General features: G+C 51.7%; 5 protein-coding genes across 5 annotated transcripts; 2 read left to right on the plus strand and 3 right to left on the minus strand.

The window, feature by feature from the left end:
* Positions 1–687: 687 nt before the first annotated feature.
* Positions 688–5,634, minus strand: BCR38DRAFT_376726 (tetratricopeptide). Its single transcript, XM_040857353.1, has 2 exons — positions 5,330–5,634; positions 688–5,280 (listed from the first exon to the last, which is right to left on the minus strand). Exons 1-2 carry the CDS (start codon positions 5,446–5,448, stop codon positions 1,137–1,139), a joined length of 4,263 nt encoding a protein of 1,420 aa, XP_040711590.1. The 5' UTR covers positions 5,449–5,634; the 3' UTR covers positions 688–1,136.
* Positions 5,635–6,177: 543 nt separating this feature from the next.
* BCR38DRAFT_352497 (putative glycosyl hydrolase) lies at positions 6,178–8,600 on the plus strand (the record flags this gene model as incomplete). The annotated part of the gene is made up of 3 exons (XM_040856713.1): positions 6,178–6,558; positions 6,623–7,873; positions 7,923–8,600. 3 exons carry the CDS (start codon positions 6,178–6,180, stop codon positions 8,598–8,600), a joined length of 2,310 nt encoding a protein of 769 aa, XP_040711591.1.
* A 2,277-nt stretch (positions 8,601–10,877) lies between these two features.
* Positions 10,878–15,928, plus strand: BCR38DRAFT_352458 (uncharacterized protein; the record flags this gene model as incomplete). The annotated part of the gene is made up of 2 exons (XM_040856709.1): positions 10,878–15,718; positions 15,805–15,928. The coding sequence occupies 2 exons, from the start codon at positions 10,878–10,880 to the stop codon at positions 15,926–15,928; spliced, it is 4,965 nt and encodes a 1,654-aa protein (XP_040711592.1).
* Positions 15,929–16,257: 329 nt separating this feature from the next.
* Positions 16,258–18,639, minus strand: BCR38DRAFT_446553 (uncharacterized protein). Its single transcript, XM_040861097.1, has one exon. It carries the CDS (start codon positions 18,315–18,317, stop codon positions 16,641–16,643), a length of 1,677 nt encoding a protein of 558 aa, XP_040711593.1. The 5' UTR covers positions 18,318–18,639; the 3' UTR covers positions 16,258–16,640.
* Positions 18,640–19,874: 1,235 nt separating this feature from the next.
* Positions 19,875–21,708, minus strand: BCR38DRAFT_460658 (uncharacterized protein; the record flags this gene model as incomplete). The annotated part of the gene is made up of 3 exons (XM_040862439.1): positions 19,875–20,700; positions 20,767–21,357; positions 21,464–21,708. The coding sequence occupies 3 exons, from the start codon at positions 21,706–21,708 to the stop codon at positions 19,875–19,877; spliced, it is 1,662 nt and encodes a 553-aa protein (XP_040711594.1).
* Between the last annotated feature and the right edge of the window lie 2,633 nt (positions 21,709–24,341).

A 24,341-nucleotide genomic window follows, 5' to 3' on the forward strand; every position in this document is an offset into this window, starting at 1 on the left:
CAACAGATCCCATCTGGTGGTCTTATCAGACGAAGATCGTGGTACTGGTTATAAGAGTGAAGCTCTTATACGTCTGGTGTGCGAGTTGGTCGGATGTGCCTCTGAGACTCTCGTCGGAATGATTCTCAGAACAAGACGTCTGGCTCTGGAAGTCGAATTGAAGCTCTCGCTGGCATTAGATTGCTCTGATCAGAGCAAGATACAATCCTCTGTCATTATCAAGGCTAGGATGAGGGCAGAATAATAGGACTTCGAAAGTAGTGTATAAGTGCACGTAGGAATGAACAGCATAATTGAAGAGCTCGCTAACTAGAATCGAAAACAAAAGTCAAGTTGATTGAATAAGATGATGAAAAAAAGATGATCAAAAAAGATGCGTGAAGATGGGGGACTCGTGTCCTACTCTGCCTCTGTGCCTCTTAAAGAGAAAATAAACTTTCTCCTAGCCCCGTAACCTATTTCCCTGATGTCCGGCCTTACCCCGTTACAATACCCATGGCATGGGCCTCCTCTATGACCCCTAAAAGAATGCCTGTTCGAAGCCTAAGTACAGTAAAATACAATAGCTCGTGATGTTCATTCCTAGGCCACCAATCATTCACTTATAGTACTCTTACGATGATTAGTTAGCACGGTATACTCTGATTTAATGTCGCACAAAATAGGCAACGGTTTGGATTACATTTTGACGTATAGGTTATTAAACTATTTAAATCAAATGGGTAACGGTCTCGGCGCCATTCTAATGTATAGAAAACGGGAGAGGATGTGACCTGAATCGCATTGCTTTACTCTTTGAAGACTGTACTACCGAATCTTTCCATGCCCAAGCCTTGAATAATCCGCTGTCCTCAATGTCGACTACTTTTCCGTTTCCCTACATGCATTTATGCCTTATACAATGCCCCATGCAACCAATCATATTCTTGAATAGCACACCAAGTGAACCTCCACATATCTAGACGAGTGACGAGCTATTCATCCCCCAAAAAGGATGGAACAAGGTGATGTGATCAGATAGGGGCCAGGTGACATTTTGTCCATCGACCAAGATCTCAGTTGATGATATCTACCGGCATGACACTCGCATGCCCACACAAGAGAGCAGAGGCAGTAACCTTTGGAAGCCTTTAACCTCAGCCAGCTACAGCGTTGCTCAGGCTGTCCCATCCACTACTCATCCACGGCGCGATGAACATCGCCTTCTGAGCATCAGCGACCTTGCCAGTGCCACCATAAGCACCAGAAAGGTCATCTGCCTCAAGTTCTCCTCTGGGCGGGATGGCCTTCATCGCAATATCCAGAGCCATGTCAGCCAGTGACACCTCTCCGCTAACTTCTGCGAGTCTTGACCAGCCGTGGGGAAGGTGCGGATACAGCATGATGTCGTTCTGGATCTGGGTGACGGCAGCCTCTTCCGTGCTGTTGGTGGACAACACAGCAACAGCTCGCAGGACTTCGCCAATACGGGAATGTTCTCCATCGGTAACCTTGTCGCTCGTTCGGAGAACGTGCAGTTCGGACTCGACCGCTTCCAGCGACTCTTCGTCGCCATCCAGCAGCGCGATTGCGCCCAGCAGGAGAACTGATTGCACGTGACTGGGGTCTTTCTCAATGACCTCGAAAAGGGAGCTGCGAGCTCGGTCACGCGCTTCCTCTGTGCCGGCAGCCCAAAGTACTTGGGCTAGCACACAGACAGCATCAGGATTGCCATCTGACTCGTCAAGTGCCGTCTCGAAGTAGGTTAGCGCCTCCCCCACGTTGTCGCTAAAATATTGTGCCAAGCCGACGGTAACATGTGCGGACAAACGAGCTTTCCTTCGCTCTTCGGCAGAGAGTTCGTTCTCTGACTCGTCACTGCTCAATTGCAGCGCCACTTCGCCGCACTCGATGGCCTGTTCATGTAGACCTGCAGCAAGATACGACCGAGCGAGATCTGTCTTGGCAAGTGCGAAACGTCCTAGTGATACCGGCGACTCGGTAGCCTCGTAATCAGCCTCGAGTTGCTCACACGCCTTCTCTAGGGTCGCAATGGCTCGGGGGCTGTCGTTCGTTCGCTCCTGGAAAAGCGCTGAAAGGTGACCATACGCTAGGTCTTGAGGTTGCAGGGCTTGCAACTGGCCCAGGGCAAACAGGGGATGGACGAGCGAAATGACGCTCAAGTCTGACGGATTGGTCAATACATGATCGAAAAGTGATGTGGAGTATTGCCGCCTCGTGAGAGTAGACGACGACTCGGAGATATCCATTGCGTGTGTGAAGAGGCCACGAGCTTCTTTGGCATCACCATAGAGAAGTGCGACAAAGCCTTGACCAAGCCAAGCATGGGCATAATCTGGATCATTGGACTGAGCTCTTGTAAAAGCCTCATTCGCTAGCTGGACGTCATTCTGAAATAGGGCCAGAGCACCTAGATTAGTCCAGGTGTGTGGGCTTCTTTCGTTGATATGCAAGCTTCGAACAAATGCGTGCTGCGCCACTGCAGGGTTGATCTCACTGGTAACGACACCGAGGGAGTTCCAGAAATCCGCATTGCCTTGTTCCAACTCGATGGCCCTCTTAAAGCATTGAAGGGCCGCTTTGCGGTATCTGCTTTGTTCCGACCGCAGATCTACGGGCAGGCAAACGTGAGCTCGATGCTCAGCCCAGCCAAGATTGTAGTACGCGACAGCTTGAGCATGAAGGTCTTGTGCCGACGCGTGGATTGCACGCTTGTGAGCAAGGATGGAGGTATGTAGACTTCGAGTCAAATCAACGCCAAGTCTTTCGTCTTCTGAGAAGAGGCCCTCCGCAAAGATCACACCCTTACCCACACCATCAATGTCGTGCATGTTCTGGTACGCGCCTTCGTACTCATCACCCTCTCCTAAGAGTGCCCGGATCTCCTTAGTAGGAAATTCTTGGGCATGGCTCTGAATTTGAGAAAAGATCGAGGAAGCGTCACCAATAGCCTTCCAGAAGTTGAAGGTGTCGGAAACTTGAGTTGGCACTCCCAATGCAAACGAGATGGTATCCGTTGCCAGCCCGATCGATTTACCGAAGAATCCCTTCTCCAGACAGTCCAGCGCATAATCTACCATGGACTGCATGAGAGCAATCGCCACACCAGCTTCGTTCGGCCGAGTATTCGAGACGTCCCTGAATAACGCAATAGCGTCGTCATACTCTCCAATGGCATGCTTCACGTTTCCAAGCATGTACTTGGTAAACCATGTGTCGCCCAATGAGCCGGCGCCTGAAGCCTCCTCCAACTTCTGTGCATTGAGGAGGGCCTTGGTGGCAGCAATGTACCGGCCAGAGTTGTAATAGCTTTCGCCAAGTCCGACCCATGAATGGTAATCATTCGGCGCCATGCGGAGTGCTGACTGGAAGGACACAATGGACTTGGCATACTCTTGGTTGTTCAACTCGGCCACTCCGAGAGCAGAGAAAGGCCAGCTGATTCCCTCCCTCTTGGAACCTGGAGGTGGTCTCACTTTGCCAGAGTCCACAACGCGCTGGGCAACCAGCTTCACACTGTCCCAATCGCTATCCTCTGCATAAGACCTGGCGAGACGTTCAGCGGACAGAATCTCGGAGGACGAAAGTTCAATGGCATGTAAGAAACACTTTCGAGCACGCTTCTTATCCTTGGAGTAATCGGCGAAGTAAACACCTAGACTGGTATATGCAGGTGCATAAATGAAATCACTTTTCAGAGCCGCCATGAAATGTGCATAGGCACCCTTACGGCTCTTTCTGGCCGCCTGGGAGTCATCCAGGTTCCATACACAGATCCCAAGTCGATGTTGCGTCTGAGATAGAAGCTCCCTGGAGGACATCTTCTCTTCGGACATGGACTGGAGGAGGGACTCAAGCTCTGCTTTGCCCTTGATGTAGTCGCCTTTGAGGGCGTAAAGCCAAGCTACCTCGGCCCGGACTCGCAGGTTGCTTGCATCGCGTTGCAGTGCCCTTTCGAGGAAATCGATGGCGGCGTCATACTCTTCTTCCTCCTCGTAAATAAGCCCTACTCCAATCAGTGCGGATGTGGACAAGGGATCGACTTCGAGCACCTTGTCAAAGAGAAACTTGGCTTCACCGTGGTTTCTCGGGGACTGGTAAAATACCAGAGCTGTGCCTAAGTACAACATAAAAGCCTTGTTGGTGTTCGCAAAGATCTTCCCTGTCCTAGTTGTTTCCTCGATCATAAATCGCATTGCCTTGCGCATCAGTTCGACATTACTTTCATGTTCTTCAAGGTGTTGATAGTATTCTCCCATGAGACGATGGGCAAGCAGCGAATTGGTAGTTGCGACGCCCTCGACCATCATCGTCAATCGATCCTCATCGGTGAAAGGGATCATCGAGGTTGGTGCACCGCCATCTTCGTCATCTTCACTCGTGTCTTCCTCATCTTTGGCTTCCGCTGGCTCAGATGCGGGTGCAGTCCTCTTGGGGAAGGGAGAAATGTTGCTGGTCATGAATCCAGTCAAAACCTTGTAAAGATCGCTCTCTGGAAAATGTGAACAGTAATCATTAAGGAGATTAAAGTCCCAGTCTTTGATGTCCTCACAGTCTTGCCAGTTGACCGTGATATCCCAAGCAAGTCTGAATGGATGCTTGATAATGACCATGTCGTTTGCCAGCTTTTGAACCGTCACAAGCTCGGCTTCTTTTTTAGGACCCGGGAGAAAAACCAGGAGGCGGTCGTATCTGAATTGAAGCAGTTTCTCTTCATACCGGCGTCTGACATCGTCGTCATTGGACCAACTGATCAACTGCTCATAAATGTGGCCCAGAGTGCTCTGGCCAAGGATTTCTCTTTTCACCTCGGTGGTGACTTCATTGAGTCTCGCACCAATCCTTGTCCGTCGCTCGCCAATGAGAGTGTTGATGCGTCTCCTCTCGTCTGCCTCTAGGATTTGGGCAATGGTGTCATACGTCTTGTCTGGACGTGGTACCCGCCCCTCAAGTGCTGGGTATATGGGACTGCCCGGAAGTATCACTTCCAACGCTTGGACATATTGAAGACGAGATCCTTGGGCACGGGCAAAGTCGACGAACTTGTCTATGACGTCTTGACATTTGTACATATTGTCTTGATCCCGAAAAATAGCAGCCAGGTTCAAGGCAGCTTGCTGGTACTTGATCAACTTAATGGGACCTTGCTTCTCATACAACTGAATGAAGCCCTGCCAGACCTGATGGTCAGAGGGCCGCAGGGGTGCGGCAGCCTCATACTCCTTTTCGGCATCGTCTAGGCGGTTCTTCCCAGCATAGGCACGGCCGAGGAAGAGATGGCTATGAAATGGTTAGGACCCAGCCAATCAAAGCAGGAGTGAATGCTTACGCCTGGTAATTCCCCGGATCATTTAGCACGATGGCTGATGCTTGCTCTATTGCTTCTTGCCACTTCTGCTGGACGAGAAGGGCCCTCACTGCCTTGAGCTGAGCGGTAGAGCTGGCCATGTTGGTGTTAATAGAGTAAGATAATGATCGGGAACGAAATTCACCCAGAAATCCGTATGGGAAGAGGATGGTCCATGAGTTTTTGTGCGTAGATGGCGAGTAATCATGTACAATGCTGTCTCATCCTCACATTATGATCGTTGTTTAATCCGTCTGGTTGGATCCTCTTTGTGACGCAACCAAAGGACCAAAGGCAATCATCAATGCCAAGAGAATTCCATCAAGCAACCTGGACCCACCTACCGGCTGAAGTTCGGTCGGATAAGCCGCGGGTGTCGCTCGCAAGAACCCCGGCCTTGGCATCATATGTCATCGACCGAGCCAGTAGGCGGTCTGCAACGGACCTCGAGCTTCACAAACATGGCGGAACAACCATTTTAGGCTTTCACAATAAGGTACGGATAGCAACCATCCCGACTATGAGATAACTAGATATGTATAAGTTCGACGTTCTCTGCTACTCTCGAGACTGAAAAGTGTTTCTTTTCGCTGTCACCATTGTTCAATTCAAAGCTATGTTATCTGCTGAAACTAAACAGGCCCGTGTGCTCTAAACCCAAACCCTTGGAAAGCACCCCACGTCATCGAGACCCCAAGCCTGGCGCATCGCTTCCGTGGACGCCCAAAGCCGCCCGTGACTGAGTTAACCATCCTAGGCCAATTTTGAGCCTCAACCGTTTTGCCTATCTTGCTTGTCGTCTCCCTAAAGTTCCGCTTTGTACCACTAGAATGTCCCTTCGATTGACGATAGAAGACGGCCAATTCCGTGACAACCACGGCAGACATATCTTGCTTAGAGGCATCAACGTCGCGGGCGACGCCAAATTGCCCAGCCAGCCAGATGTCCCCTCACACATTGCCGAGGACTTCTTCGCCGGTGACGACGTGAACTTCAGACAGCGACCCTTTCGCAAAGAAGACGCACACATCCACTTCTCGCGCTTGAAACGTTACGGGTACAACACCATTCGTTATGTCTTTACCTGGGAAGCCATCGAAGCTGCGGGGCCCGGAAGATACGACGAGGAGTGGATTCAACACACCATCGATGTACTGCGCGAAGCCAAGGACTATGGTTTCTATATTTTCATGGATCCACACCAGGACGTCGTAAGTTCCGGCTCTATGTTATGGTTCCAAGTTGTAACAGCTGATAACCCCTCTTCCTGTCCAGTGGTCACGGTACTGTGGAGGCTCGGGAGCTCCCATGTGGACGCTCTACGCGTGCGGACTGAACCCTCAGAGCTTCGCTGCCACAGACGCTGCGATAGTGCACAACACCTATCCCGAACCCGAGAAGTTCCCTAAGATGATATGGTCCACCAACTACAACAGGCTTGCCGCTGCAACCATGTTCACTCTCTTCTTTGCGGGTAGAGACTTTGCGCCCAAGTGTATTATAGATGGGATGAACATTCAAGATTACCTTCAAGGCCATTTCTTCCGTGCCTGCGAACACCTCGCAAAGCGCATCCACGAGGCCGGTGATATCGAGAATGATATTGTTTTTGGTTGGGAATCAATGAACGAGCCCAGCAGGGGCATGATTGGACATGTCGACTTGAGTGTCATCCCGAGTGAGCAGAAGCTGAAGAAGGGAACATGTCCAACATTATGGCAAACCATGCTTACTGGGTCTGGAAGGGCCTGCGAGGTCGACTCCTGGGATATGGGTGGCCTCGGCCCGTACAAGATCGGTAGGACATTAATTGATCCTCATGGCGAAATGGCCTGGCTACCGGCAGACTACGACGACTCAAGATACGGATGGAAACGAGATCCAGGCTGGAAGTTGGGCGAGTGCCTATGGGCCCAGCATGGTATCTGGGACCCGGCAAACGATTTGCTGCTGCAGAAGAACTACTTTGAGAAACACCCGAAGACTGGCGAGGTCCTCGACTTTCCAAAGTTTACGAACACGTACTTCATGGAGTTTTACCGGAAATATCGTGACCTCATCCGGGCCCATCACAAGGATGCGATAATGCTCTGCCAGCCTCCGACACTAGAGGTACCACCTACCATTAAGGGAACAAAGGACGACGACCTCAAGATGGTGTATGCGCCGCATTACTACGACGGAATCACCCTCATGACGAAGAAATGGAACCGCACCTGGAACGTGGATGTTTTCGGCGTTCTTCGCGGCAAATACCTACACCCTGCATTTGCTATCAAAATCGGAGAAACAGCCATTCGAAACAGCTTCAGAGATCAGCTGACTGCCATAAGGAAAGAGGGTTTGGACAATATGGGCAACCACCCATGTCTTCTGACCGAATTTGGAATTCCGTATGATATGGATGACAAAAACGCCTACAAGACTGGGGACTACTCAAGTCAATCTGCTGCGATGGATGCCAACCATTTCGCAGTAGAGGGGGCACCAATGGAAGGCTACACATTGTGGCTATATATGACCCAAGTTTGTACCCATCCCCGGCTCCGAACAGCAGATGCTAACGTGAAACCAGAATGATCACCAGAGGGGTGATTTATGGAATGGCGAGGACTTGTCTATTTACTCTCTAGATGACCAGAGCCTTCCTGTGTCTCCGCTTCCTCGAACACCAGACGCCGAAGGGCCCCCCTTCAGCCTCCTCAAGACGGCCACAACCAATTCTAGGAGAGAAGTTGACGACGAGACTTCCGTCAACCCCTCGAACCTCAAACGTACACTTACAAACCCTTCCATTTCATCAGAACGTTCGAGTCAGAATCCAGAAGTCACCAACGCACCAGGCTATCGCGCAGCTGAAGCCTTCGTTCGGCCAGCACCCATTGCGGTCAACGGCATGACGACCAAGTACGGCTTTGACTTGAAGACTTGCGAATTTACCCTAGAAATCATAGGCGCCCCTTCACCATCCGACGACCTACCAACAACTGTGTTCTTGCCCGAGTATCACTTTCCAAAAGAGCAATGCACAGTTGAAGTGAGCGGGGGCAAGTGGGAACTCAGCACCGATGACGATGAGCGAGCTTGGATCCAGAAGATCAGGTGGTGGCACGGTGATGGGAAACAGACGCTAAAGGTCACTGGCCAAGTGCGGCCCCATAACACGCTGGCAGGCTCTGCGGACGAGGCTGGCTATCTCGAGCAGTGCCAGTCGGGATACGGGCTTGACGTCGGCAAGTGCGCCGTCATGTAGGCCTGGCGGAGCCTGCAGATGCTGTAGCAATGCCTGCAGGGATCGATCAGAGAGGGATGTTGGATTGGATGAGCATAAGGCCGCATTACCTATTACCAGTTTTAATGAATACCGAGGGAGTTGCTGTGTGATGTACATGGTTTACTTGAGCTTCCCAGGCAGCAGAATACGAGATAGACGAAGATGGATAACATGGACTTGCACCGTTTTCTAGTCGCTCATCTCAGTAAACCCTGCTCTGACTTGTATAATACCCCGTCGCGACAGATTGCTATATCAGTCCTAGGACAATTGTATTCGGAGAGAACAGCATCGGAATGCGGCTGTATAAGCATGCTACAAAGGCATACCACCCTCTGTGCTCGCAAACGCTATTCTGTCAGGATCTAGATCAGACGTACCACACTCAATCAGATGCGACCTCAGGACCCTGGAAATGGCCTTAGCTGCAAGGCACAGTTTGGGAGCCTGTGAAACCCCGAGACAGCCGATGTACAATGATGTCTCGGACGGCTGCATGTGCACTCCGATAAGCTGCTCGGTGATGACTGCATCGCCAACAGGTTCGGGAGTTGGGGAAGGGGGAACTGGGGCTGACGGGGCTGGATAATACAACGCTCATATGTACGTTTATATTGTTACCGAGTGTTTGGGAATGTTTCATTGCCAGGTCAACTTGATAGCTTCTGCGAACAAGTTATATCTCCCAACGGGGCGGCTTGGGGTGTGCTCCAGGCCATTGGGTCAGGTTCACCCTGCGGAGTATTCTTGATAGCCACGACATCGGGACCAAACATGCCAGACTGACGAATGCCGCCTCCAAAGCACCCAGCCCAATTCCAAATGCCATGCCAAATCGCGCTCAGATTGTGCATGCAAGCGCACCGAGCATCCAATGGCAGATGGGTGGAAAATTTATTTTTAACTGCATACTTTCTAGTCGGTTTCATCTGCAAGCCTTGTGCATTTCAGACGGGTCACCCACCTACCTTTCAGCATGACTGCAGTAGCCGAACCACGACGCAGCTATCGGGATGCATGCGGGCGCTTCGAGGTCGAGTGCCAAGCAACCGATGTGTACCCACAGCCCGGAAATATATGCAACACATCCTATCCTAGTCGGCCAGGACCAGGTCGAGGCCGCTGAGTCTGACAGGACAGAATCCTTGCGAATAGCCCTGTCCAAATGCCAGAACTTGCAGTAGACAACACTCCATTTCCGCGATTCTGTATTGCAAAGCAGCAAAACACCACGATACGCAGCCTGGAGTCTCGAGCTGGCAAGGTTTTCAAGTGAACGTTCTGCAAGCTGTAGCGACCAATCATGCGGGCGCCCAAAAATTAGGGCTCCAACTCATGATTATGTTCTTTGTACGATCGGCAGCCGACTGATGAAATCTGCCGTGATATACTCGTCGTGTATTCGTGTCGCCTTGCCCCGATGTGGCGCCATTCTCAACCTCCCGATTTCTCTCCGTCAGTCTGATTCGTCGTGGCATTTCCACTCCACCGTCTATATGCACGCGAACTACATGTGCACACCTCTTCGACAAATCGCCAGGCTTGCTTCCAGCGACAAAGACCAATTGGCGACGGGTACAGTAGGCTGGGAAATCTTACACTATTCCCGAACCATCGTTAAGCGCGTAGCCGCCGATAGCTCAAAACACCCATCCTGACCTCCGCGGGCGCTAAGACGGAGTCAAAGAAACACAGACGACAGAGCGATCATATCTCCACCTTCATCCTATCTGTCTCGTATGCACCAGTTATACCACTTTGGATCATGCGCCATCCCCAAACCAATCTAGTGGTACTGTCTGAGCACTAGCAAAGTCATGCTTCCATGTACTTGATGGTGGAAGAAGACGTTCTTTTACCGAGGCCATGACCACCACGCGCAGTACGCCAGTATTGGGTCGGTCGGACAGCACCGGCGAAGGGACCGGTCGATACCCAACGAACATTCGCCAGCGTCTGCAGGACAACATCAATACTCTCGATGGACTGATCAGTGAGAACAACAGCAACAGCAACAGCAACGCTCACAGCCAGAATAACCCCATTGCCGTGCCATCCTCAGCGGCGCCTGGGTCGTCGCCGTACCCAACCCTCGCAGCCGCCGACCCACCACCGTACCTGGCGGCAAACTTCTCGGGTGTGCGGCCTCGAGCTTCGACGGCTACTCTAGTTGCCTCCGCTTCCTCGCCCTCTCTCTTCGGGAACGACTCCAGCCGACCAGCGACCCGCGCCGGACCTCTCCCACCACCGCCCCCCATGTATCCGAACGCTCAACGAGATCCCTCGAGGCCCTTCGCGATGCCGCCGCCCCCGCCGATGTCGCCGCCTCTGCCGGGGCAGATGAACGCGGGCATGAACATACCTCCGCCGCCTCCAAGGTACCCGAGCGCCCCATCGACGACGGGCGGTCTGAATCTGCCCCCTCCTCCTTCGGGACCGCCACCCAACAGTGCGATGGGGCCTCAAGCACCCTGGCAGGGAAGCTGGGGGCGCATGTACGATTCGCGGCCGGGTCTCACGATCCCTCCTCCACCATCAGGAGGACCACACGTCGCGTACAATCCGAGGCTTCACGCGCAGTCTTCGATGCAGAATCTGAACGGTTCTCTCAGTATACCTCCGCCGCCGCCGCAGCAGCAAATGCAGCAGCAACAGCAGGCGGAGCCAAGCGGCATGTCTGCGACTTACATACCCCAAGGCGATACTTACGGCGAAGGCGTCGGCATACCTGCTTTTGGCTGGGACGAGTCGGCCGAAACAATGACAAGTCAGAGCTCATGGCAGTCTCAAAGCCAGACCAGCAATGACACGGCGAATACGACCCCGGCAGACAGCGAAAGTCGCGATCGGTTGTATGCCAACGCTATGCATGGCCGGATGATGTCGACCGCCTCGAATGCCACCAGCGCTTCGTCCGGAATCCCACCCGAGATGGCGGCGAAATGGCCCCTGGACCACGTCCTGTTGTGGATGGCTACTAACCAATTCTCAAAGGACTGGCAGGAGACGTTTAGAGGACTGAACCTGCACGGTGCCCAATTTCTCGAACTCGGTAGTGCGCGCGGAGGCCGTGGCAACTTTGGCATGATGCATCAGCAAGTCTATCCCAATTTAGCAAAAGAATGTTACAACAGTGGCGCCGGTTGGGACCAATTGCGGGAACGAGAAGAGGGCAAGAGAATGCGCCGGCTCATTCGTGCTATTCTTCATAGTGGAGGTATGGCCGCACCAACGCCATCAAGGCCGGCTCAGGGAGGACACGCCCGGAGAGAATCCAACGCGAATAATACCCAGAGCGCGGGCACCGATGCAGACTCTCCCAATACACCTATCAAGGCGCCAGGCCGCGGGTTTGGCGAGCGGAGGTTCTCACAAACCCGCTCCACAACGATGCCAACTTTGAGCAATACCATGAGCTCCGACTCCAATCACAGGACGATTCTCAAGAATCTGGACATTGAGAGTAGTCGGAGACACAGTCCAACTGGGAGTGAGACTCGGGAACGAGGATCAGCAATACGCAGCGATAGTCCCGGAGGCAGCCCAATGCCGAATTCGGGACTCTTTCCTCAATCAGCGGGCTTGTCTGCTTCTTCCCCATCAGGCAGATTTCCAAATCACAGGTCTCGGAACTCGATTGATTCGGTCTCCTCGAGTGCCGCCATATATGGTTCCGGCGTGCCGCCTGAGGCAAGTCAGCTACTACGAAATGGCATGGGTGGCATTGGGGAGATGATGAATTCAAACCGCAATGATGGTCGGCGGGGACAGGATGGAGGCCGGTCCCCGTTGGAACCCGGCGACAGGTCCGCGGGGACTGACCCTCCGCATTCTGCCAGGGACAACAAGAGTTTTTTGAGCTTTCTGAAGAGGAAGAAACAGAGGGAAGACGGCAGTTTTCCCTCCCCAGAAGATGGCGAAACCAGCCCTAATATTCTCAAGCCATCTTCTCTGGGCAGCCGGTACAATGCCAGCGAGACTTCGTTGGATAGACCATCATCGAGCTTCTCGATTCAGGACAACACGCCGGCACTGCGAACCCAGAAGGCCAGTGCGTCTCGACTCTTCCTCCTCGTCACCTTGGATGGCTGGAATTACCGGATGTGCGACGTGACCGACTGTGACACGGCCGCAGATTTACGGGTTTGCATTTCACTCAATCTAGGCCTCCCCGATCCGAACTCAATCCACATATATCTGACTGATCTTGGCCGGGCGGAGCATGATGAGCCTCTAGAAGATCAAAGTTTGTTGATTCACAAGAGGAACAAGGCGGATATAAATGGGACCCTGAAACTGTTCGTCAAAACGGGCGGTGCTTCACCGCCTGTGGTGCCCAACGTCGTCACGCCTGGATATGCTTCCATTGATGAGGATACCTATGCGCGGTTGAACGGGCAGAGGTCTCGGTCTAGTTCCTCGCCGCCTACTTCTCGTGTCAACACGATATCAGGGGATGGGCCCGATCCCAATGAGTTAGCCCAGAAGGCCAATGAGTATAAGGCTGGAGTGGAGAAGCAGCAGCAGGCCTACTTGGCCAAGCGGCGGCAAGCCCTGGAGAAGTCTTCCCCGCAAGAGGGTGGCCAATTTGGTATTGTTGGGAGAAATGTTGACTTTGATCAACCCCGCAGTTCGCCATATGAGGAGAAGAAGCCAGACGGTCTGTTCCCCCAGCGCAAGGCGCCTGCTCCTCCTGGAGTTGAGACGGCCACCTTGATCAAAGCGAACTCGCTCAGCAGAAAGACTGGTCACGCAATGAGGCCTTCGCAAGGAAGCTTTGATGGGTTCCCGACGCCGAGGAGACCAGCCACGACCAACTGGAACTCAAGCGGCGGAGACCCGAGCCAGGACCCAAACCAACGACGGTCGGCAACCGCCAGCAGAGATCCTGTCAACTCAGCCTTGGGCGCCTTGGTGGGTATGGGAAGTGCCCTGAGTCACTTTGGCCGACCCCATTCAGGAGCCAACAGACAGCAACAACGACCTGTGTCACCCAACCGAGTGAATTCCGGACCAGCAGCAGGAGCTGCGTATAATGAACAACGAGGTAAGGGAGTAATCGCAAACGTTGACTGGGGCCAGACTGCTTCGGGTCGGAGTAGTCCGCGTTCGGCGTCTGGATCCCCTGGTACCCTGACATGGAGCCGTGGAGACCTCGCGTTTGTCATTCCAGACTATTCGCCCGGTGGTACTCCTGTCAACTGGGGCCGTGACACACCCGATGATGGAATACTTGCTAAAATGCGTGAAACAGCACAACGGGCCCCGTCCCCTGGCGATCTCAGCCCGAGTACGGCACATCCATCATACACCACCCCCACGGCGAATGGGTCTGAACTCGACCGGCGGAAGTCGACCCGCATGGATGTGGATTTCACGGATACGGACGTGCAGTTCTCGGCGCCGGTGCCAAAACTGTCTGCTATGCAAGGTGATGACGACTCTGGGGACGATTCGGATGATGGCTTGTTCGCAGTCCCAGTGAGAGGAAGACAGCCCTCGGTCAAGGCGCGCAAGTCGTCGATGGGTGGTGGACATGACAGTGACTCGGATCCGAATGGCAAGAAGCCAAACTTGACGCTGAACACGTCGAGGTCTAAGAAGCAGTTGTCGGTGTCGTTCAATTCGCCTGGTGCTAGAACTCCAGATTTCGAGGATGACGCCAGTCAAAGCGGGAAGAACTCGCAACGTCGCACACCAGCGACGCCACGCTCAGACTCGGATGATGGCAAACTCGGCCGCCGGAAATCTTTCATTGAACGTGACGTTTGGGCCAACCGTCCACCCGCTGAGGCTCTGCTTGAGAATCTGGACGCCTTCTTCCCGGAGCTTGATCTCGATGAGCCTGTGTTGGACGAAATGCAGCTGCGGGAGGCTTCACCCACAGTGTCGCCAATCACCGAGATGGATGAAAATAATGGTGGTGAAGGCTCGCGAGCCAATGAGAACTTGTCGCTCACTGAGCCCACGGCTGGCTTCGCTACCGCGCGATCATCTATGTACAGCGATAACGACACTTTAGGTTCTGACGAGTCCACCCTCAAGGCCCTCGAGAGGCCTGCCTCTATTGCGTCGATTGCCCAACGCAGCGTGCGTCGCTCTGGTGGCCTAGGCCGCATGAAGTCTATCCGTCAAGTAGCGCGTGGAGCGCACGAGGCCAATAAACGCTTCACTACAGCGTCGTCTGCATCTGGTGCTGGTGGCGCGTCATCCATGATCCAGCGCCGTAAGAGCACCAAGATGTTCGGAGCCAATGTGGTGCAAATCAAGCCTGATCGCGGCTCCATGATCATCCCTCAAATCCCCCAAGATACCCTTCCAAAACGGCAGACGACCTTCCGATGGTTCAAGGGTGAGCTGATCGGCAAGGGAACTTACGGACGCGTCTACCTCGGCATGAACGCCACAACAGGTGAATTCCTAGCCGTCAAAGAAGTCGAAGTAAACCCTAAAGCCGCCGGCGGTGACCGCAACCGCATGCGCGAGCTCGTCGCGGCCCTAGACCAGGAAATCGACACGATGCAATACCTCGACCACGACAACATCGTGCAGTACCTCGGGTGCGAGCGCAAAGAAGCCAGTATCAGCATCTTCCTTGAGTACATCTCTGGTGGCTCCATCGGTTCCTGTCTCCGCAAACACGGCAAGTTCGAGGAACCCGTCGTGAGCAGCCTGACGCGACAGACGCTTTCGGGGTTGGCGTACCTCCATCGTGAGGGTATCCTGCACCGCGACCTCAAGGCCGACAATATCCTGCTTGATGTCGATGGTACGTGCAAGATCTCCGATTTTGGCATCTCCAAGAAGACGGATGATATTTATGGGAACGATAAGACGAATAGTATGCAGGGGTCTGTCTTCTGGATGGCGCCCGAGGTCATCCTGTCACAGAAGGAGGGGTACAGTGCCAAGGTCGATATATGGAGTCTGGGCTGTGTCGTGTTGGAGATGTTTGCGGGGAGACGGCCCTGGAGCAAGGAGGAGGCCGTGGGCGCTATTTACAAGATTGCGAATGGGGAGACGCCGCCGATTGCGGATGAGGTGCGTGAGGCTATCAGTCCTTATGCGCTTGGGTTCATGTTGGATTGTTTTACTGTGTAAGTATTTCCCCCCTCTTTCTGATGATGTTGGGCTATGTGAGGATTGTAGTAAGAGGGCAGTGTGCTAACGAGAGAGATAATAGGGATCCGGGGGAACGACCCACAGCCGACAGACTACTCAGACACCACGAGTTCTGCGAGCTGGACAATAATTACAATTTCTTCGATACGGACTTGTATGCTAAGATTAGGGGCACGTTCCAGTGAGGACTGGACGACGGAGCACATCGCATCACCAAGAGAGGCTGGTGCTAGGGGGCTGATAACTCATGACTAAGAACACTTTTAGTTCTAGAGATTATTTTGTATATCATGATGAAAAAAAAACAGGCATACAAGCGAGCGTTGGAAGCCTTCTCAAGAGGCAATCATAGCAGAGAGAAATTCTAGGGTGGGGGGCATTAGTTGTTAGCTGGCATGGCGTTTTGGTGCGTGCTGCCATGCTGTGTGTTGACTAGCTGTATGTTATGACAGCGTAATCTGAGATACCTTCAATTCTTTTCACCAATCAGGTGCTATTCTACTATGTGGTGTTTCGAACCGAAAGAAAGGCATGGATGAGGCTCATCCATTTCCGGATCTACGTCAATGTATTGGGCGTTGGCTACACATTACATTCCAGATCAAGCAGAAATGTCTTTCATAATTTCCGACGCAACTGGAGTTATGGAAACCTCGTTGTTGAGAGTAAATAGTCCAATATAATTGTCAAGAATTCCATCTCGTACCTTTCTCATCGCATCACTTCGCACCTCGAAGAGTTCGGTGTCACCGGTGCCATTCCTTCACATCGCTCTGCACGCACTCCACTCAGGGGATGGCTCTTGACCAAGTGTTTTCGGAAGATCGACATGGAACGAGTATGCAAATGCATCAATACTTTTCAGCTCACAACGCATCATAATCATCGAAAGTAATTTCACCACATATCGTCGTCATAGGTATCCGCCTCCGAATAAGGGGCAGGGCCCCAGAGAGCAACCTCAAAGACGCGCCGATAAGACAAGCCTGTTCTGTCCCCCGGGCCCTCCGCATCGAGCTTCCGCAACATCTCGTTCTCTTCCTTCTTGAGATTGGGACACACGACGCTGAAAACGCCCCTTTCCGCCTCGTCATCGCGCTCGGATACCGTGCAGACGAAGGAGGTCGAGTTTTGTTTGGGCCAGAAATCACTCGGTGCCGTTAGGCCGAGACCGATGGGCGGTGGGGAGCCTGAAATAATCTCGGCTCTTTGTAAACGCGAAGGTTGCGCGGGGGAATGATCGCGGATGGACTTGAACAGCTTAACGGCCTCTGAGAAGGTGACATACGGCTCCACTGGGTCTTGATTGTGTCCCAGACCTAGTTCGAACCAGATGGTGAGGGAGCGGAGGCGTGGGAATGTGGCCAATGTTTCCAAGATGTCGTATGGCCAGCTGCCGTCACGGCCGACGTCGAGACCCAGCTCCACGAGTAGAGGGCAAGCGTCCCGGACGTTGCGTAGAGTCTTGGCATCCACGACTGCGTCGCGCCATCTTCCCTGGCAGGCCTCCGCCTGGTGTATTACGAGCTTTTTGAGCTTGGGCCCGTGTCTCAACAGTCCGTCCATACCAATGCCGGCAAAGCTTGACACGGTAATACTCTCCAACGCTGCGGGGACGTTTAGATGGAAAGTCTTCACACGATCATGATCCCAACCCCGACAGTCAAGTTCTCGCAGAGAAATCAGCTGTGGCATGATCTGCAAAGCAAAGACCGAGTAATGGGTACTCAGCCTCTTCAGCTGTGACCAGTCAAATGTCTCAGCCCAGTAGTCCTCCTCGCGGCCTTTGAGGGGGTATCCGTGTTGACGAAATGGGTCGTTGCTCGACGTATCCGCAGTCCAGTAGCCCCAGGGGTAGCCATCCAGTTCCAGTTCCTCTAGCGGAGGCGGACGTTCCCCGTTGGTGAACCCGAACCCGCAGTACTCGCTTGGCTCACTATATATAATATACCGGCTGCTTGGAAGGCTCAAATTCAGCTTGAGGCAACGGAGATTGGGGCAAGATAGGAGAATACACTTCAGCCGCTGCGTAGTCTGTAGGCACTCTTCTGCTCCGGTGTAGGTAGTTCCGATATCTAGTGAGTGCAGATTCAGGTTGCCCCTGAGGTGAACAATGGGGTTCTTGTCCTTATGGAATATGTGGGAACTCCAAGAATTGGTATGAATGCGCACGCCGGGCCTCTCTTGTATCACCACAAGGGCCTCGAGGGGAATGGTGAAGTCCCAGGTGACATAGGTCAAACCCGACATGCTCGGTATCAGGCGGCATAATTTGGACAGGGTATCATGCTCAGCCCTGGTCCTAGGGCGTATGCCACCCACTTTGAGGTGTCGGATAGCCGGTAAAAGACCGTTATTAGCGGCGTAATCCAGGCGCTTAGGGGTGACAATCTCTTGGGAGATGTCAATGGACAGCTCGCGGTGCTGGCTGTATCGTGCCTTCTTGTAGAAGTACGAGCTCACTAAGGTCATGGAAGCGACTGTCCCTGGGCTCTCATCTTGGAGCATGTCCAGGATTATGAAGATAACGTCGTTCCCGAGGCCCGCCAGGCTGTGTTCTGGGGATGGAGCCATTGACTCTGCTAAAGCTCAGTACCGCGTGACTAGGTGGTGCTGTGGCGGGGTAATGAGGAGACGCTGTGTGGAGCGAGATTCACGGTGTTTCCCCAGTATTTCAGCACACAAACCTGCTCGGAGACCTGTAGAAGGCAGGGCGATTCCGATACTCCACGATACAATCCGAGCCTCGTTAGGGTTGTTGCTGATAACCAGTGCAACGGCGCCTGCCTTTCTACCTCTGGGTTCAGGTGCGAAAGGCTTAGGACTGGTCAGGGTGTGGAGTGGGATGGATTATGCAGACCGAAGGCTCAGACAAACATGAAAGGACAAAGACTTGGCTAAAGTATATTTGACTAAGGTTAGCACTGGAATTGCTTGTGTCTGGGATCACAGGTAGTACATGCCCCACTTTAGTACTCTAGTGCGACTGACGCTCTTTCATTCCTGACATGTTCAACTGCAATGCTCGTTTACTCCTCGCACTTGGGCTTTCCTGAATACTATTATCAGCACTTTTAGCCAGACCAAGCTCGACTATATTGTTCCGATGATCAAGAAACTAGAACAGCTCTTGTATACTGAGGTATTCTATTTACCAATGGTAAAGCATTGTCTTTCAATTACAGATGATTTAACAATGTCATGGCCTAAATTCGAACTTGCGGACTTCGATAGGCGCTTAGCCAAGTAAAGATAGCCTCGTAAAGATAGCTTCAAGAATGATGATCTAGACGTCTATGGTATGGACTACGAGGTTTTATGCTTGACTATCAGGGCAGACCCGAAGCTCAAAGATGAGAGTACAGCGTATGAGTTGATCATGACAACTTGTCATACTACTGAGAGCAAACCTTGGTATGCGATCGTGCATACGCATATCTTATTGGATGCGGTATACAGTGGTTCGATTGGTCTCGCTGGGTATTTCTTCCTCAACTGGCCATTGGCCACTGAGCGTTTGTTAGGGAACACCAACACCCGAAGGATTCAGTGTATAACACACATATACTCGCGCCAAGGCAATCACTCAATCGAATCGTCTACCAATAAATCATATGCGATATATTGAACTGTAAGGAGAATGGTCTTGCATTGAATTGTGACGATCTCTGACGTGTCCTCCCAGGATTGAACTGTGGCCAGAAGGGCCTTGTATAGGTAGAAATGAACGATGCCTGCCCCACAGGCAGATATTGAGTGGGACGATGGATGGTGATCATGTTGGCCCATAACGTATGGCAGGTGGCCATATGTCCTCACAAGCTGGCAATTCTTGGTGTAATAGCTTTGAAGTTCTAAAGAAATCCTCGTCATGATGTATGTCTTGTCCTAATAGGCTATTACCGTCGGTCATCGTTGCTAACTGTTACGTTCATAAACTTGTTGCCGTGAACGTAAGTCGCAGCCTGATATGGATCCGACTCCAACACCGCTGTTCGTGGAGAATCATTCCTACGAACCAAGGAACGATACTTCCTGTGCCTCCGGTAGAATCTTCGCCACATTATTAGCAGCCATTCGACAGTCAGGCGGCTAAAACATAGGGGTAGAAGGGGGTCGGGGTGGGGAGACTTACATGCACCCAGCAACAATAGCAGCCAGTACAGTGACTACAACCCCAACACTGACGCCAATAGCCGTGCGCTTGTCGACTCCATCGGTCTTATCACGGACGGCATCCTCCCAGTCAGTCGGCGTCGGAGTCGGGGTAAAAGACACAGGACTCCCGCTGCTCTCGAATAACTTCTGCGCATGCGAACCAAACTCTATCGTTGCCGTAACGTCATCCCGCGTCGTCGGACGGAACGTCGCCTCATCTCCCGACGGCACAGCAGTGACCAGAGTCGTCGTAAACAATGTCACCGTGGTGCTCTGCAAGGACAAAGGACAATTGATCAAACCCGTCGATTGGCACATAACCCCAGTAAAAGTAACCTCCTCAGTAGTCGTAATCGTCTCCAGATCCGCCCTCTTACCAACATTAGTACTCGCCGTAACCGGCGTCGTGGTCACAGCAGCAGCAGTACGAGTGGCACACGCATCCGCCAAGACTGTCGAGAAAAGAGGTACCGTCGTCTCCAGATCAGGACCCCATGTGCGGCTGTTCAGCGCGATAGTGGCTCCCGCTGTGGCACCTACGGCGAGCTGGTACGTCTCGACGACGCGCAGTTCGCAGGTGAGGTCGTTTTCTTCCTTGGCGGTGGTCACGTTGGTGGTGAACTCGGCAATGTTGACGAACAGGCCCACTTCGACGCCAGCGCTAGCACTCAGAATGGGAATGCCAATATTTGGGGTATGGATATCGAAGCCTGCGTGCACGCCGATGCGGAGGACGGCATTGAGGAGGCCACCTTCGCTTTGGATTGTTACAGGGAGGAACTCGAACTTGCCGCCGGGGCTTAAGTGCAACAAGTTAGTATAACTTTGACAACAGTACTGAGTGAAAAGTGGAATTCAGACTTACATGTTTGTATCAGTAATGTTTTCGCCAAGGAGCGGAACGTGGAAAGATGCTCCATCATCAACTTTGATATGGAATCCACTACTAAGGCTAACTGGTGCCTCCGTGCTGAGGATCAGGTCGATGGTGAAGATAATGCCTAATGAGGAATCCTTGCCTATAGAAATGCCAAGTGGAGTATTGGAAGTGTATATGTTGATGGTATAGGTGGCACTACCAGAGAGAGTCGTGTCCATCATCATGTAGAGCTCCATGTCGTCAAACTGAAAGCTCAGGAAACACCCAGGGAAGTCAACAGTATGAATGTTGAGCTTGACATCAGTAGTAGTTAAGTCCAAGTTGTCGATATCAAACACATCCAGAAAATCTGTCTCGTTTGAGACTTGTTTCCTGAAAAACTGTTCGAGTTTATCTGTCGTGCTGTTGAATTCCCCGGAAATCTGGTTCTTGAACGTCTCAAACTCTTGTGTGGCGTTTACATTGCCATCGACAGTGAGCTGAGCCGTGGCATTGGCCTTTATGTAGCATTTTGTGCAAGTGACCTTGATTGATAGTTCATCTGAGGTAGACTTGCTGGTGTCAATCTCATTTCCGCTGTAAAAGTATGTTGGTGTTAGCTCGTGACGCATAGCTCATAGATGATGGAAAGAAAAGGACAGGATAAATATAAAGAAATTAAAAGAAGCACAAAAACACTTACAAACTCAAGAGTACGGCATCATCAAAACTCTTCTCGAACGTGGTGCTATTCTCAAGCACTCTGGAGCTTCTCTCGTGCAAGTTGACATCTGAAAGAGCGCGGTGGAGAGCTTCAAGGGTATGCGCAATGTTTGTGCCTGGGGCATTGTGTGTACGAACAGCGACGCCGCTATAAATTTCGCTTGCAGATGCGAAGCTGAAACTTGAAGCCAAGGATAGGGCGAATGCGGGAGTGGTGAACAACATATTGCAATCACTACTGAGTCAAGTGACGCAAATGGTATACCAAAGTTACCAGAAGGTATGAATCATGAGGGCTCAACTTGGAATCATATATATTCTATCTCAGGTTGGCGGCTTGTGATAACTGAAGAGTCTTCTAACGTCCAGCACCCGTAAAACGGGGTCTAGTCCAATTATAGGACTCCGTTGGTGGAGCGCCATTGAACGGGCTGCGCCGCTGCACCACCGAGACTAGGTGCATATTTGTGCAGCAAATGTGTACTTTTGTTCCTTCAATTCTGGGCGAGGTGCATCATGCGGCCTTAGATTAAACGGTTCAATATAAAATCATGGCAGGGGCCGTGCAGCGTAGAGAGTCCCAGAGCCTCGTGAGGCTGAGACGCAGAGTTGTGTTGATGAACGACGGGCATTCACTAATAGAGACTCCAGCTTGAGCCCATTCAATCGGATCGCTAGAAACGGGAAGATAAGCGCTACGGTAAGCTAAGTTGCCAGCCAACATTCTATACTTTAGACGTGATACGGACTGATCAACGTGAGGTTCGTTTGGCACAGTTTGCTCCAGGTGTATCGACTGCAGTGAGGGGCTGTATGATGCATGCATGTCGTCTACTGCTGGAACCAACAGCTTCAGACCCCTGGTGACATTTCGGCCCCCAACTCCCACGTCGTTGGTTTCAGTCTTAAGAAGATGCTGCAGATCACATCACATGCCCTGATGGATTGGTGCAGTTGTGCTATTATTAGTGTTTACCGTTCGTGGTAGCATTTAGGCGCGCAAGCCAGCCACTTATCCTTTAGGATCCTATACCTTGAAATCGTAAAACTCCTGCTCGCTCGGAGAATGCAGTAAATTTTGAAAGAGATAGGTCTTGGTTGCAATGGCGACTTGGAAAAGCAGTGCTATAGCTTCAGCATCAGCGCAGAGGGGCTAGTCACTATAGTGGACTAGAGGAATATATATGGTGCGGCAAGCAATGTCTTTAATTTGATCTAGAACAACTCAGAACGTCCACCCAAGCTGAAATAGCAACAGTTGTAACATTCATCAGGGTTGTGTCATAGCCTCATCTTATAAAGCTAACAAAGTAGGCTGCAGGTGGGTCCAGCCTTTCAGCCTCGAAGTAAGCCTATATCAGTGTATGCTGTCCAAGCGCTTTGATATCCGCTATCGATGCAAGGCTCGGCATATGGAACCTGATGTCAGTCATACACGTTTCTGTTCTCGTCAAGTCACGATGAATCTGACAAGGTGTATGAGTTCGATGCGTCTGTCTCGGGCATAGTTAGTCTGGAGACCGCCGTACGTCTGGCTTCACTACTAACAAGACCTGAACTCACATTTCTAGTTCTAGAACATTGAAAAAAGTGCCATGATAACCTTGGATATTGGGGTTTGGCACTGTTTGTTTCATGAATATGTTTCACGAATTGAGGCGATCTCTGGACAGCAGTCCCCATAGAGTTCGGTTTTCTTGCCTCCTTTAGTGATGCGAGTGCATATGGAGTGTGAATTGTTGTATTGGGAAAGCCTAGCCAGGTCAGTTATTCTGGCCTGCCAGAGCTTATTTATAGCCTTTATCTCATCTATCTTATCTATAGATACAGGGTAACCCCTCATGGCGTCACGTATCACTTGGGACCGAACAAGACCCGTGACGTGAGTTATACAGTGGCCTTCGGCGTTCCTTCTCAGCCCGACTCCCCGGTCCCTTACACACACATATATAGGAGTCTTCAGGCCTCAGTTAATGCTTAAAAACACATCCTCTAAGCAGACTTTGATATAACGTAGTCCACAAGCGAACGGGTCACCCAACCGAACGGGTCACGCCCATAGCAAAAAATAGAACTAAACTTCCTAACTTTACCACGCAACTAATTCTCGATGGATTCTGCTCAAAAAGAATCTCAATTACTCCTTGCAACTCAGGCTATCAGAAATGACTCAACATTTAGTATCCGACGTGCTGCAACAATCTACAAAGTCTCGAATACTACTCTCCAGGCGCGTCTTCAAAAACGTCAATCACGTCGCAATATCGAAGCCAACGGTCGGAATTTAACAAAACTAGAACAAAATACGATTATTCAAAGGATAATTGAGCTAGATTCGTAAGCATTTCCTCCCCGGCTAAGTGCTGTTGAAGATATGGCAAACCGACTGCTACGCGACTCGCATATCACAAAGGAGGACTTTCTTCCGGCATTTTGCGACGCGTTCAAGAAGAGCCTGACCGAAAGCAATATTCATGCAGGCTTTCAAGGAGCTGGGCTTGTGCATTTAAGCCCAGATATTGTTATTGAGAAGCTGGATGTGAAATTACAGACTCCAACGTCCTCCCGGCCCCCTATGCGGGAAACCCTTCCTTGGGCTTCTCGGACGCCAAACAACCCAACCAAGGCTACTTCGCAATCCGAATTTATTAAATCTCGAATTGACAGGCATCAAAATAGCCCCCCGACGTCAATTTGCGATGCTACCGATCAGTTTTCGAAAGGAGCGCGGAGTATTATGCATAAGATGGCTTTACTCCAAGCTGAGGTCACGGAACTTCGAGAGGCAAATGCTCTAATTAGCAAGCGGCGCAGGGCCAAAAAAACACGAGTACGGCTTGGAGGATCACTTAATTCAC

This window comes from Pseudomassariella vexata, assembly GCF_002105095.1.
Source record: "Pseudomassariella vexata strain CBS 129021 chromosome Unknown BCR38scaffold_15, whole genome shotgun sequence".
In the NCBI taxonomy this organism is placed as follows: Eukaryota; Fungi; Ascomycota; class Sordariomycetes; order Amphisphaeriales; family Pseudomassariaceae; genus Pseudomassariella; species Pseudomassariella vexata.

Excerpts from the sequence above, each read along its gene's own strand:
- BCR38DRAFT_376726 (XM_040857353.1), bottom strand. The coding sequence starts at position 5,448 with ATGGCCAGCTCTACCGCTCAGCTCAAGGCAGTGAGGGCCCTTCTCGTC. Across the intron at positions 5,281-5,329 it reads GATCCGGGGAATTACCAGGC|CCATCTCTTCCTCGGCCGTG; the intron begins GTAAGCATTCAC and ends ACCATTTCATAG.
- BCR38DRAFT_446553 (XM_040861097.1), bottom strand. The coding sequence starts at position 18,317 with ATGGCTCCATCCCCAGAACACAGCCTGGCGGGCCTCGGGAACGACGTT.